The sequence below is a fragment of the Lithobates pipiens genome, unplaced genomic scaffold, assembly GCF_037356315.1.
Source record: "Lithobates pipiens isolate NorthernLeopardFrog02 unplaced genomic scaffold, aLitPip1_a1.2 Scaffold_19, whole genome shotgun sequence".
NCBI classification, from domain to species: domain Eukaryota; kingdom Metazoa; phylum Chordata; class Amphibia; order Anura; family Ranidae; genus Lithobates; species Lithobates pipiens.
Window position 1 is genome coordinate 153,073,928 of NW_027507764.1, and position 15,794 is coordinate 153,089,721.

At 40.2% G+C, this 15,794-nt stretch overlaps 1 protein-coding gene across 3 annotated transcripts in view; it reads right to left on the reverse strand.

Moving 5' to 3' along the window:
• ZNF385D (zinc finger protein 385D) overlaps positions 1-15,794 on the reverse strand; it is a 506,733-nt gene that overhangs the window by 10,110 nt on the left and 480,829 nt on the right. For all 3 annotated transcript variants that reach the window (XM_077491412.1, XM_077491413.1, XM_077491411.1), the window contains one exon: positions 1,605-1,706. In XM_077491412.1, the coding sequence (XP_077347538.1) occupies positions 1,605-1,706 (102 nt within the window). The remainder of the gene's footprint in view (positions 1-1,604; positions 1,707-15,794) is intronic.

Genomic DNA, 15,794 nt, shown 5'->3' on the forward strand with positions numbered 1-15,794 from the left:
CATGCATACATTGATTTCATAGACAGCAAAATAATGCTACTTTCTTGACTGACAGAAGCCTTCACAGCCATTGCATGCAGGAAAAGAGGTTTTGGGAGGTGTAGTTTTGGTGGTCTTCCTATGTCAGTAGGAACTATTCATCCAGTACATACACCTACTGGAATTTTAGAAGTCTCATGATGATGTCACAGAGTATTTTAAAAGGGACTTCTTGCTACAGGAAAAGGACAACAAAAACATACTGGAGCATGCTCTAGAGCAGGAAGGGGTGGTTGTTGGAGGTAAATTTGGGTCAAGCCTATACATATTCTACCACTTAAGGACAGGTTTTTTTCTAAGATTGCACAATATTTGGCTCCATCCATTTTTCCATCAACTCTGACCTGCTTCCCTGTCCCTGCTTACCTGTCCCTGCTAAAAGAAAACCATCCCCACAACATGATGCTGCCACCACCTTGTTTCACGGTGGGTTTGCTGTGTTCAGGGTCATGTGCAGTGTTAGTTTTCCACCACACATAGAGTTTTGATTTTAGGTCAAAAAGTTACATTTTGGTCTCATCTGATAAAGCACCTTCTTCCACATGTTTGCTGGGTCCCCCATATGGCTTCTCGCAATCTTCAAATGGGACTTCTTATTGCATTCTTTCAACAATGGCTTTCTTCTTGCCACTCTTCCATAAAGGCCAGATTTGTGGAGTGCATGACTAATAGTTGTCCTGTGGAGAGATTCTCCCACCTGAGCTGTGGATCTCTGCAGCTCCTCCAGAGTTACCATAGGACTCTTGGCTGCTTCTCTGAATAATGCTCTCCTTTCCTAACCTGTCAGTCTAGGCCAGTGATGGCGAACCTTGGCACCCCAGATGTTTTGGAACTACATTTCCCATGATGCTCATCCACTCTGCAGTGTAGTTGAGCATCATGGAAAATGTAGTTCCAAAACATCTGGGGTGCCAAGGTTCGCCATCACTGGTCTAGGTGGAGGCCCACGTCTTAGTAGGTTTGCAGTTGTGCCATACTCTTTCCATTTTCGGATGATGGATTGAACAGTGCTCTGGGAGATGTTCAAAGCTTGGGATATATTTTAATAACCCAACCCTGCTTTAAGATTCTCCACAACTTTATCTCTGACCTCTCTGGTGGGTTCCTGACCTTCATATCCATGTTTTTTTCACTAAGGTCCTCTAAAAAAAACCTCTGAGGGTTTCATAGAACAGCTGTATTTATACTGAGAATAAATTACACACAGGTGGACTCTATTTACCAATTAGGTGACTTCTGAAGGCAATTGGTTCCACTAAATTTTAGTTAGAAGTATCAGGCTAAAGGGGGCTGAATACAAAGGCACACCACACTTTTCAGATATTTATTTGTAAAAAAATTGGAAAACCATTCATCATTTTCCTTCTATTTCACAATTATGTGCCACTTTGTGTTGGTCTATCACATAAAATCCCAATAAAATACATTTAAGTTTTTAGTTATAACATGACAAAATGTGGAGAATTTCAATGGGGTATGAACACTTTTTAAAGACATTGTATGTAATGATTTAAAACAAAAATCTTCATTTTCTAAATTGTATGCATTATATGAATTCAACTTACCACAGCTGGAGTGGGAGTTTTCTGTACTTTATTGTAAGGACTATATTTAGGTTTTGGTGGCTTCCCAGCTGCTCTGTCTTTGTGCCTTCGACTGCTTATGTGCTGAAAAAATATCAGAATGTTAATAAACAGAGTTGTAAAAAAATTATTATTAGATCCCTTTTAAAAAGTACATGTCACAATCAATAGCTCATTCCAAATTGTTATTGTTCATTCACATGCAAAGAAACATACTGTATTATTCTGTTTGTCTCTATACATACAATAACATGCAATATTTTGATCAACCTGGTTAAATTACAAGTGAAAAATTACAAGTGAAAAAGTGAAAATAATGTGATACATAAGCATGACATGTTTCTGCAAATTCACAATTAATGTTTGCTGAATATAAGAGACTGGAAACAAATATAACATAAATAAGGAACCTTCAAAAGTTTGAACAACCTCCTGAGTAATCCACAGGAGTTTTTTTTTGTTTTTGTTTTTTTTGTAAGGTACCAGAGTTTAATTAATTTCTAAGGGCTTATTCCAAGATAGGGGGAAAACAATTCTGTGACCCTTTGAATATGTCAATGTGTTATTCTCACAGTTAGTAGCCATGGACTTGGGCATAAAAATAAATATAACTGATTCTCAAGGTTTGTAAGGATATCAAATATATAATTGTAATTTCTGTAAAATCATTGCGATATAAAGGAGTTAAAAGTAAATGTTGAAGTTGAAACAAAATCAGGAAGACCAAGAAAATCTCCAACAGAATCACTGGTAACCATACAAAACCCCAGTATCACTCAATAGATCAGCAGTAAGGTTTAGTTGTCACTTATTGTGCATCACTTTACTGAAGAAAAATGATTAACATGGGCATGTCATCAAAAGGAGACCTTGCTTGTGATCACTTTACTAAAATCAATGTCTGAAGTAAGAAACATAATGCTTAGATAAGTAAAAGACATTTTCGAACTAACTGCTTAATATTAAATGAGTCAGGAAGGCACTAGCACTAGTACAGCTGAAGCTCCTAGATGTCAATGGGGGCACAGATGTTCAGGTGCCCGTTTGCCTGTGCATAACTGTGAATGAGCATGCTCCTGTTGCTAATGTTGGCACCAATGACAATATTTAAACGGCAGCAGCGCTATCAGCTAGTGCTGGCTAATCTGCAGCTATTACCTGTGTTCCTGCATTGACTCCTGTTATTGGCCTGGCTTGTTTGAACACTTCCTGCCCTGACCTTGGCCTGTCTCTGGATTTGCTCTGTCTCCTGTTCAACTGCCTGATTCAACATTGCTGTCCTTTGCTTGCACCATGACTGTTCTCTGCCTGCCATCTATGCCTGTATCTGGCCATCTGTTTCCAATCTGGCTAGTCTGACCTTGCATCCAGTTCTCCTCCAGCTCTGCTCTTCATGCTACCTGGTGTCTGCCGGTTCTTCACCTGCTGAATGTTACCAATCTTACTGCACCAGCCATATGCTAGCTGCCAATCAAGCATATGCCAAGTGTTGTTTGCCTAGTTTGGGGTCTGCTGCCATCTGCTGTTCCAGTAATCTGACCTGCTCCTGGAGACACACTTGCTGCCTGCTGCTGTGGCTGATGGAACATCTTACAGGCACTCCTACCTTGCTGTGGTCTTGTGGCCACTGTCGCAACAGTGGTTTCAGAGCCGGGGCTGTATGCGACTCCTCCCTCTACATGTCAGGCTCTTTCACAAAGTACTTGACAAAATCCTAACACATTGCTACGATAACAAGATATATTTTTGAAGGAAAAAAAAAATTTGAGCAATAATACTGTTCCAATTGTTAAAATCTAAAAACCAAGAGATATAAATTAATGTTGTGGAAACACGCAATAGAAGATACCTGTTACTTCAATGCATGGTAATGCATGAATATGTGGTTGCTTAGGGGGCCATGCTTTCTGAATGGAACCCAAATGCTATATTACAGTTGTGGGCAACATATTAATTCAACACACGTTAAAGTGTGTATGGCCACCTTGCAAGAACAATGCGTTAAAACCTAATTCCATAAATCTGTACCTATAAATAGTACCATGTGCTATGCTTTTAACTGAAGAAGTTCTAAGGATATATTGAAGTGTTCTAAAACCAAATAGTAAACTTTTTCCTAATGCCTAAATTTTGCAGCATACATTTTGCTAATGCTTTCAGCTACTGAGTGAACAGGTAGTATACATAAAATATTGCTTGATTGATTTTGTATGTATGAAAGGGCTATTGTATTTTTCCAGATGTTAATATCTCTAGCCCAAAATCACTACATGTCAGATCTCACTATCTAACTATCCTTTGATATAAAGTAGATTTGGTTGTAAATCCATTGGTGTAACTGCATTAGTTTTCATATGCCCCCACCATCCAACCATCCAGGCTACCCAAATTATTCAAATATGTAGATACTCTGTCATTTGGCTGTAGTGTTCTAAAGGGAATATTCAAACAGAACAGTGAAAAAAAACATATAAATTGCTAGAGATGTGCTAACATGTATAGCAAAGTTGCAAACTGAATTCCATAATAATAAATGTATCTAATCATTGATTAGGGCACAGTTCATACAAAGTCTACCTTTCTTTGAAAGCAGTAGATAAAATGTAGATTTGGGTTAATAGTAGAATAAATGTAATTGATAATAAAACCTATGGGTTCAATAATAGCCTAGGCATGATCATAACTGTTTAGCACTGGGTGTACATAAGTAAATAAAGTGATTATGCAACTGTAAGGTTTCAGGCCTAACACCAAACCTTTGAGATTAGAAAGATTGAAAACACAACTTTTGATAATGTTCTTTTATTCCATGTAAAATAAATTACTTTAAAGAACATCTCTCTCTAGGTCAAATTACAAAAGAAGCACAAAGGGACCTGAATTGGATTACGTTATTTACACTGGACCTTTCCAAAAGGTAATTGTGCAGGGACTAAAACACATTGCCTGCTTTATTTAAAATCTTGTAGCTATACAATAAACAGTAATTTAGAGGTGACATTGGTTGAGAACTGCTATTCCCCTGCGAAGAACTGCACTTTAGATTAACAAATTGATGCAAAGCTGACCAATAGACTGCTCTCCTGTATCAACATCATAGATTACAGAAAACGACAGTTTTAAATTTCATGTGAAACCATTGTGAAATGAACCAGTTTAGTTACAATAACTTATATGTTTACCTATTAAACTTTGCACTTATAGGAGTGCAACAGAGTTGCAATGAGTTGGGTTGGGGTTCTTCTGTCTCCCATATGAGAAAGAGAGATCATCAGATGTTCTGGGACACACACAGCAATAAAAATATAACAACAGTCTTAACTGTTTTCACTCCAGTCAAACCAAAAATAAAGTATTTTCCTTGACCTTCCCATTATATATTTCTTTCTAATCATAACAATCCCTCCAATTTTTTATATGTTTTATCTTGTCTAAATAAATTATCCTGTCATTATTTTATGCCAGACCAAGTTTCTGTAATAATGATTATTTCATAATCTTTGACTAACCAATCAACAAGTTTAAGCTGGTTTTCTTTTTCCTGATCTGTTGCAGATTATTGCAACTACATAAGTGGCTTGGGATAGAAACATATACTGAGAACATTACACACTATGTATACTTTCATAGAATAAAAGTGGATGTTAATTTACATACAATGGCAAAGACATCTTCTGGAGGCTGGGTAGTTGCTTAAAGTGATTATATATATTTTTTTTAAATACCAAACATGTCATACTTACCTGCTCTGTGCAATGGTTTTGCAAAAAGCAGCTCTCCTTCTCTTCTTGGGTCCCCTGATGGTGCTCCTGGCCCCCTTGCTAAGTGCCTCCATCACAAGTCACTTGTTATGGGCAACTCATGCATGCTTGTTCCTGACCTGGCTTTATGTGACCCTAAGACACACACAGCGTGGCTCAGCCTCACTCCACTGATGGCTGTGATTGACAGCAGCATAAGTCAATGGCTAGACTGCTGTGTCTGAGCCAATGAGGATGGAGCAGGGGGGGCTGGGAAATGAAAAGGGAGAGAGCACCTGTTCTGATGCACATCACTGGTCCAATATCTAAGTATTTAAGGGGTTGGGGGGGCTGCATACTGAATGTTTTTTTACCTTGATGCAGAGAATACATGTAAAAAAAAAAACCTTCCGGCTTTAGAATTACTTTAAGAAGTATATATATATATATATATATATATATATATATATATCAAAATGTATTTATCTCTCTTTTTTTCTTTTTCTTTTGCTGTCTGTGTCCTTTTGGGGGGTGTTCTTTTACTTCTTGTCTTGGAAATGCAACATTTGGTCTCATGACAACTAGAATTTAGGTTTTCTCCTTACCTTCTTTTTCAATGACAATCTTCACCAGGAAAAATAAGGGGCGAATCTCCCCAGCAGGGACACAACCACAGCAAAAGTTTGGAAGAGAGTCTATCCCTTCATTACACCATCCAAATGTTTTCACCAACAATATGCCCATTGCTGTGAATCTACTTTAGGACCCTAGAATGTATAGTTTACAGTACAGTCCTTAAAGCACATCTAAACCCATAATAATTTAACATATTGCAGCCTACCAGACCTTAGAGATGGTGGCTATATTAATTTTTTTTAAGGCTTTTCTTTTCCTTTTTCCATTTTTTTTTTTTAGTAAATGATCCTGCTAATAACACACTTCCTGTCATTGGACTGACAATGCTCACTAACCATACTATATCTAGGGGGAAGCACGGTTGTCACTTCTGGACAACAAGGATCCATTTTATGAAAAAAAATTGCTTAAATTCATGGAGGCATAATGAATAATTCACGTAATGTTTGTAATATGTGTGTAATAGTTTAATTGTTGCCTTTTGCCAGATTAATGTAACAACTCCTACCATTTAATCCTAAGAGAAAAATAGCTGAAGAACATTCAACCATGAGAGTTAATTGGCTAAGAACATTTGACCAACAAGGGACATAATATGAGGGAAAAATCTACACTATGTGCAGTCTAAGAAGAATCTTGTGCAAATGGTCCCCCTCAAACTCCAAACTCCTTATCTGAGCATGCAGCCTGGGTGGCCAGTAAAAGGGTGGGGGCGAGCAATCTGAATCATACAAGACGATATGTTCTTATCATGGGGGGGCGGTACATTTTTTTATGGGGCATGCCAGATTCCAATAAGTTCTCTGCCTGCAGACCCCTAACACCACCGTGGCCTAGTATGGTTCAGGGAGGGAAGGAGCATGCTTTTCCCCTTTTCTGGCCACCCAGGCTGCATGTTCAGATAAGGGTCTAGTATGGATTTGGGGGACATCATGCCTTTTTTCCTTATTTTTTGTGTGAGGTTCCCCCTTAAAATCCATATCAGACTCAAAGTAGATAGCAATTCCCTAACAACCAGGAGGAAGCTGTCACATTCTTCATAAGCTGCACACAATAAAGAAGTCTCCCTCATGTTAGGCCCCTTGCTGGTTAAATGTTCTTAGCCTATTAACTTTCATGGTTGAATGTTCTTAAGTTATTTTCACTTAGGATTGAATCATTTGCATAGCGAAAAGCAAAAAGTAAGCTATTACACACACATTGCAAACATTATGGGAAGTAACTGCTATGCTTGTATGAATTCTGAGACAATCGTAAAGTAAATTGAAAATAAAATGGCACTCTCGTGTGTTAGGGCTACAGAAAACTTCTTCTCTCTTCTCCATAATGAGGAGTGTTTTTAGTCTTCAGAGGAAAACTAGAAATAATGCTAAATGATAAAAGTCTGCCAAATGCAGAGAGCACAGGAAGTGATCAGCTCACAATTTTTCTGGCAGGATCAAAAACGATATTCATTTTTGCACTTAATAAATAGATATGACAAAATAAGTTCAATTGTATATTTAACAGAGCAAAATTGAGCAAATAAGTTATATTTATTCTTAAGGTTTTTATATATTTTTTCATTTTTAGAAGTTCTCTAAGTGGATGTTGTTGCTACCATTCATGTTGGCTGCTGCAGCCTCAGAAAGCTCTATGAGATCTTTTTGTTTTGAATATTCTATTTATTAAGGTTTTTTTTATAGTGCTAAAAGGAGAATAAAAGCTATGACAATGTCCCATAGCCATTAACTTATCATGGTTTGATATGATATTCAAGGAATCACCCCAAAAGATCTCCATACAGGGCAAGTCAAGGAGTGTATGTAACAGAGGGGGGGATAGCAAGGGGAGGGAAAGGGGTCAAGGAAACATAGTAAAATACAACAGCATGTAGAAAAAGACATAAGCAATACAGGTGTGTATGCAGCAATGCCTACTATGCAGTAGCCTAGTGTAAAAAAAAAAAAAGATAAACAAGGAAGTCAAGATTAATAGCATTTCAGGTCTGTCAGGGGTTGCCCTGGGGAGAGGGTAGTCAAACTGTTCACATAGGATTAGAAGTATAGCTGGAGGGGGTCTAGAGAACCATCTTTGAATACATATAATTCAGTATTCACAGCAACAGATTGGTATATTTGTATTGAAAATAAAAAAAATCATGAAAATAGCTGCTTTTCTTTCTCCCTTTAATGTCTTTGCAGTTATTTTTATTTTTGTATTCCTTCTGCAACATAGGTTTTGAGCTAACAAATCCCACATTTACTCTTTTGAATGCCATAAATAAAAACAATGATAAATATATTGGTAATTTTATTGTCGTAAGACTAATTAACATTTTTAAATGCATTTTAAGTATGCAGTGAAACTCAAATCTCTCTTTTCTTGTAAAGAGTAAAGTAAAAAGATTTGAAATGCCAGAGATTATTAGATGTAAAACCAATATGAGTGGGAAGACAAAAGAAATATTGTATTGTTTGAGGCTGTATACAAATGAATCACAGAGTGCTTCACAAATACATCATGTGAAGTAAATTACAGGGTACCTTGTTACATTCCAGCTTGTAGTTTGTTTTATTTTCAACCTAATCAATAATAGCAAGCACACCTTTCCCACTGTATACAATATACTCTAGGTTTTAACATGCAGTTCCTTGTGTTAATACCTTGAACTTTCAGTTTTAGCATTATACGGTAATTTTTAACGCCTTCTTGGCCAGGAAGGTTATGTGATGGGACGAACTCTGGTCAGAAGACGTTGAATGTGGTGACTAGAGTTGGGCTGAGCAAAAGTTCGACTGGCACATCGCCTGTTTGCTGTTCAGCGAACACCCAACTTTGTGGGGCCCTCGGAAAATGAACACCTCGAGTGTTGCACAGTGTTGCACAGTGCATTCTAATCAGGCAAAGTGAAAAGGCTGGTTGTTATGGAGTGGGCTGAGAAGCCAGCCGCTGTGTAATTAACAACGGATGAGTCATCAGCTGTCAACTTGCCCTCTGACAGCTGAATGAAAAAATAATAGAAAAAAGTGAAACTATGGCATGGGGGTCTCCTCAAATCCATACCAGACCCTTATCCGAGCATGCAGTCTAGCAGGACAGGAAAGGGGGGACGAGAGAGCTCCCCCCTCCTTAACCATACCAAGCCACATGCCCTCAACTCAGGGACCTTGTTGATGTTGATGGGGACAAGGGCATCTCTCAACAACCCTGGACGGTGGTTGTGGGGGTCTGCAGGCAGGGGGATTATCAGAATCTGGAAGCCCCCTTTAACAATGGGCCACCAGATCTGCCCCCTCCATGTAAATAAGTATTGGAGAACAATGTACCCCTACCCATTCACCAAACAAAGTGTCAAAAATAAATAAAGACAGGAGGCAGTTTTTGACAATACCTTTAAAAAAATAAACGATGTCCCCAGTGTAGATCCATCGCCAATCACGATGACTGCTGCACCATCGAACCCGGAAAAAAAAAACACTGTCCATGATGAGGGCTAACTGCAGAATGCCTACTCTGCTGTTTGACAGTTCTTAAATAGGTAAGGGGCAAGGCAACCAGATCCTGGCCAGCATTGGTATTGTATTGCTAGAAGTTTAAATGTAATTTTTTTTATTTATAACTATCAGTTTTGCTAAACCAGGTTCTATATACTATACAGATGCCCACTTTATGGGCAGACTAAGGGGACACTCCAGGCTGTATAGTTAAAGAAATTTTAATTTTTTTTGTTTCACTTTAAGCATAATTAAAATCACTGCTCCTGTAAACATGATCTTTTAAAAAAAAAATGTTGCGCTATTACATGTCCCTCAGGGTAGTACCCAGGCCCCCGTACCCTTTTATGGCCAATAACTTTCATATAAGCCTTCAAAATGGGGACTTTTGATTTTTCAAGTTTGCGTCCCATAGACTTTAATAGGGTTTAGGGTTGGGGTCCGTACTTTTGTAATGTTCGAGAGTTCTGGAGCGAACTGAACTGGGGCTTTTCGGCCCAACTGTAGTGGTTGCCTGTGTCTTCCTAATTTTTGACAATAATAGGTAGATGCAATGGCCGCAGCCAAGCAACAACCTGGTATGAAAGCAACCAACCAAGTACACATGATCATGTACACGTGTGCTATAATATACATGTACTTTAAACCTCTAAAAAATAAATAGCTCAGCAGATCTAATCTTTGGAATGCTCAACAAATAAGGGCATAAATATGATGTGATATTACATTTTAAATCATTAAGAGGTTAATAGTAGTGGAAAAAAATAAAGATTTACTTTATTTACTTGAAGTGGCTGTAAAGCCTTAAAGCGTAACTCTAACACTTTTGTTGTAAAGATTTCCCTCTGGGTGACCTATGTACATTACAAGGATTTTAACAAACGTTGTTGCAGATTTCTACCCTTTGTTATTCAGAAGAAAAACCTGTGTGTTTGTCTGTATTCATGTGGAAAAGTGAGTCTAAAGGGAGTGGTTTCATAATTATCAATCAGCTGTGCATCTGCAGGGCTCTAATGAGGAAAGCTGTTGGGCCTGCATTCCTTTAGGCTGGGTATACACTGGAACGACACAACAGTCGTACGACTGTCGATCCGACTTTGCCCTGTGACTTCATGTCTGACTTTCATCCGACTTCAATGAACGAGATCCAACTTTGATCTCAACAAATACCAGGTCCTTTGAGCCTGGTATGAATCTAAAGGAGGAACCCTTTGCCAAAAGAAAAAAAAATGGCATAGGGCCCCCAAGACCATGCCAGACCCTTCTGTCTGGTATGGATTTGAAGGGGAATTCCCACTCCAGAATAAATAAAAAACGGCGTGGGGTCCCCCCAGAATCCATACTAGACCCTTATCCAAGCATGCAGCCTGGAAGGTCAGGAAAGGGGGGAGACAAGCAAGCACCCCCCCAGACCATACCAGGCCACATGCCCTCAACATGTGGTGAGTGTGTAATAGGGGCTTTGGGGACAAGGGCTTCTTCCTGATAACCCTGGGCAGTGCTTGTCGGAGTCTGCGGGTGGGAGGCTTATCAAAATCTGGAAACACAGGTTTTTGACAAAATCTCCCTCCGATTTCTTCTCACCACGCTGATGTCTTCTTCTTCTGGTTCTTCTTGCTGCACTACTGACTTCTTCCTCTGCTGATTCTTCCTCCGTTCATCTGGTTCTTCTTCTCTCTGTTCATCTGGTTCTTCTTCGCTCCGCTGTTGTGAGAGCTTCGCTCTCTGCCAGTCCTTTTATAGACATGGGGTGTGATGTCATCTAGAGACCCCGCCCTCTTATGACATCACCGTCTGGGACCCGATGAAGACATCAATGGAGGGAGAAGAAATCGGAGGGAGAAGAGACGCTGGAGCTGCTTTAATAAAGCACTTTGTCAAAAACCTGTGTGCTGGTTTTATTTCTTCGACACTTTTTTGGGGGGAATGGGTAGGGGTTCAATGTACCACATACTCATTCACTAAAGGTGGAGGCCGGGATCTGGGGGGGCTTACAGATTTTGATAAGCCCCCCGGCCCACAGACCCCGACATCCACCACCCATGTTTGTCAGGAAGAGGCCTTTGTCCCCATCAGCATGGTGACAAGATGCTTTGGGGTGGGGGGTGTATAGCCCCCTTCCCCAAAGCACCCACCTCCATATGGAGGGCATGTGGCCTGGTATGGTCTAGGAGGGAGAGCGCTTGTTAACTCCCCTTTCCTGACCTGCTGGGCTGGGTGTTCAGATAAAGATCTGGTATGGATTTTTGAGGGGACCCCACACCATTTTTTTTATTTTGGCATGGTGATTCTCCTTAAAACCCATACCAGACTGAAGAGCCTGATATGGAATTGGGGTGAACCAAATGCCATTTTTAAAAAAAAAATTGGTATGGAGTTCCCCTTTAAGATCCTCAGAGCACAAGTCACAAGTTAAGACAATGATCCCACTTCAATTATATTCAATGGGCTGAAGTAGGACCAAAGTCAGTCTAAAGTAGTGCAGGAACCTTTTTCAAAGTAGGACTGACTCCTGTCGGAGCAGTTAGGGCGGCTCTCATAGCGAATCATTGATTTACATACGTCATGCGACACGTGCTCCTAACATCAGAGCATATGTCATACCAGTGTGAACCCGGCCTCAGGCGTGATTTCCTATTGGGAGTATCATACCAAAAATTACATTTTTGTTTGCAAGGAATGCCAAAACTCTTGGGAAATTGGTGAGCCAAATCACACAAGCAAGAAATTATGTTTCTGGGGGGCGTTCTGTACACATTCTGTGTACAGAGCACCTCCAGGTAGCCATATTACATTGCATTTTAAGAAAATTACAGAGCTGCAGATTGAAAAGGAGAGGGAATTTTTTAATAACAATAATATACAATATGACTTGTGTCACAATTATATAGGCTATATTATTTTTTCCTTTTTTTTTTTCCCATGAAAGTGCAGTTATCCTTTAACGTTTTTTTTACCTTAATGCGTTCTATGTATTCATCACAATGTATTTTGCTTTGGCTATATTATGTCATATTCCATGCTAGGCTAAAGCATGTTTGCAAAGATCAAGTGACAGTTTTCTATAAGACCAGTTGGTCGTCCGTTTTTTATCCGTTTTTCATCCGTTTTTTACATTCACCAGCTTAGAGTCCTTAACCACTTGAATCTCATTGCCCTGTCTTCATGCAAAAATGGACAGTTTGTCCGTTTACATCCATTTTTTGTCCGATCTGTTTTTTTTTAATGGAAGAAAAATAGGGCTTTGCTCCATTCCAAAAAATGGATGTTGATGGAAGCAGATGTATATGAATGTAAATGGATGATCATCCATTCATGTCATGCTTATAGAAAATATTTTCCATAATTATTTATACACAAAAGACAACACAGATCACAAAATCAAACATCAATGATATATAAAATGAAGAGTATTCTTTAGAAAATAAGGATATTATTACAATGTAAAAACAAAGTAATACATTCTTTCCTCTCACAAACTGTAATCAATTCAGCTTTTAAGATAAAAAAAGTAACCGTCTTTTTAGGAGATACATTTTTCCTAGAGGCATTTGCCTCTCTATCAGCTATCGGTAGTATTTGCATGTTGCAAAGCATGCTGGGATTTATATTAGGAGAGCACAGGAATGGCTCTGCACTTGTTGATTGCTCCTGCAGACTTCAGATCTAGACAAGATCTTCTAATGAGGGGGGTTCTCTTCTGAGCCATTTAGATGACTCATTCAGGGTATGTGTCATATTCACCCCTTGCTGGCTGAAAGGGTAAATATTAAATAATTTTTATGCAATACTTCGTATCTAGTTGACCATAAAATATTTTCAAGAATATTACTTTGTATTCCTGAACACAATACCTTCAGGCGGAATACTGTATATATATGCAGACATAATATATATTAGCTTTAACATTTTTACACTGCATTTAAAGCTCAAATTATCTAAACAATAGCTATGGGCAATATTTTTCTTAAAGTATATCTGAAAGTAATTTTTTTAAAAATGTATTGTGGATAGAGCGGAGTAGGGTTAAAACAGCTGTCATTTTTTTTTTTGTCTGCCATCTGCATCTCATTAATGGGATTTACCTTAGCTTTCTGGCCTGTGGACTCAAATGAAGTGAGAAGATAACTTTCCAATGTGAGGGAAATTCCCTTTTAGACAGTTGTGAAAGTAACAAGTGTCCCCATTTGAAGATTTTCCATCTATTCCTGTTCTGGTCGCAATTTAAATCTTTTGAATTTCCCTCACTTTTATTCCAGGTGATCAGAGTAATTAGAAAGAATGAATCTTCCTAAATAGGATCGCAGACAATAGAAAGTAGCCTGGCGCGCGGGAGAGATGGCAGCATAGTGAAGGAGCTTCACCGGATACCCTGCCTAAGCGAGTTGCATTGCCGCCCAACGCCCGACGATGAGCAAGCAGAACCGCTCAGCACAACACAGCAGACCCCGCCAACACACAGCTAACTCCAAAGGGAGAAATATCTCTGAAATCTTTAAGAGCCAGGCCGAGTCGCAGACTTACAGTCTGCATCAGAGGAAGGAGGTAGGAGACATACCGGACCTGACCACCCCCTCACCTATGCAGATATGTCAGGCTTCGCTGCTGACATTAAGGCTTCCTTCTCAGCTGCCATCACCGACTTGAAAACCAACTTGCTAGTTCTCACAAAGAAGATGGCCACAGCAGAAACAGCAGGCAGATGCAGGCACCATGCCATTCAAAGACTAGATGGCGTGACCTCCGCCCACGCCATGCACTTCATTGAGATAAACAGACATTTGGAGGATCTCGATAACAGGGGGAGGAGGAACAATATCAGGGTACGGGGGGTCCCAGAGTCAGTGAATGCAGACCAAATAGTCCCTGCTCTCCAGAGGGTCTTTAACAGTGTCCTGGAGAGACCAGAAGACTCGGCCATAGAATTTGTCAGGGCGCACAGGGCCCTGAGAGCCAGAGGCCCAGATACCCTCCCCCCACGGGACATCATCTGCTGTCTGCACAGCTTTGCCCTTAAAGAAGAGATCATGCTCAAAGCACGCAGAAACGACCAAATTGTCTTCAATGGGGAACACATTAAACTGTTTCAGGACTTGTCTCAAATCACGCTGAGAAACCGCAGGGCTCTGCGACCTCTCTTAGAAGCACTGAGGGCTAAAGACATCCGATACACCTGGCGCTTCCCCTTTGCCCTCCTGGTGACGCATAATGGCAAACAGCATGTGCTTTGCACCCCTGAAGATCTCCCGGATTTCTGTGACTCTTTGCAGCTTGACCGCATTGTTCTCCCCGAGTGGTATCAGGAGTTTATACCCACACGGGGAGATAGGAGCCCACCGCACTCTCCCCCGACCACACCGGATAAGCACTCATCTAAACGACAGAGACAGGGATGGAGAGAGGGCTCGGGACTTGAAACTCTTCGTAGCAGGGCTCACTCATCCCGAAGTCTACCGGAGAACTAACCCCCTGACGCCTAATCGGATGAGATGCACTGCACTTTACACACTCCACTCCTAGCTTTGCCTTAATATATGTCTGCCTGCAAGGGCTTTGGCTGTATTCCACCGATTCCTCCCGGAGACGCTGGCTATGCCTCACCCTCCTCCATGATTCAGTTTTTTGTGTTTTTCCCTTTTTTTTTCTCACCCTTTTCCCCTACCTCCACGGGGCCCTCTAGGCTGAATGACGTGGTTTGCAGTCCTACAATCTAGTCTCCAAGGGAATCTTGACCTGTCCATCTACAAATGGGTTGAACCCTGTCTACTTTGACCATGCTAACCATATGAATAGTGGCCTTCCCAGCAATGTGTATTAAGACGATTTATAGAGCCTTGGACATTGTGGTCTCCCATAATAGACCATACTTCCACCTCTGACAGGTTCACCACCCCTCAGCTTGGAGGAAGAGAATGGGTTTTCTTTTCTCTTTTTTCTCTCCTTTTTTCTTTTTACTATTTCTCTTTCTCGAGATGGTGGGCCTTGGGTTCGGGGGAGGGGGGGGAATGTTGAAGTGTTCGGGAAATTATTATATATCTTCATACAAGTGTGTGGTGGCGGATGAGGGGGCGCCCAGGCCAGGGGGATGTTTAGTGCCCTGGGCGTGACCGCCCCCCAATGGCTGTTAACTGTTAACTGTTGATAGCGGAAAATTTTCTTGTTAAGAATGTTGCTTGTTCATCTAGGCTAGAAGGCTTTTACTACAGATTTAGTTAGGCAATGTATAACTCACAATCAGGACTTATTTACTGACTAGACAGGCAGGGTCAAGGCGGACCCATTACTCAGATATTTCTTTTTTTTCTATTATTGCATATTTG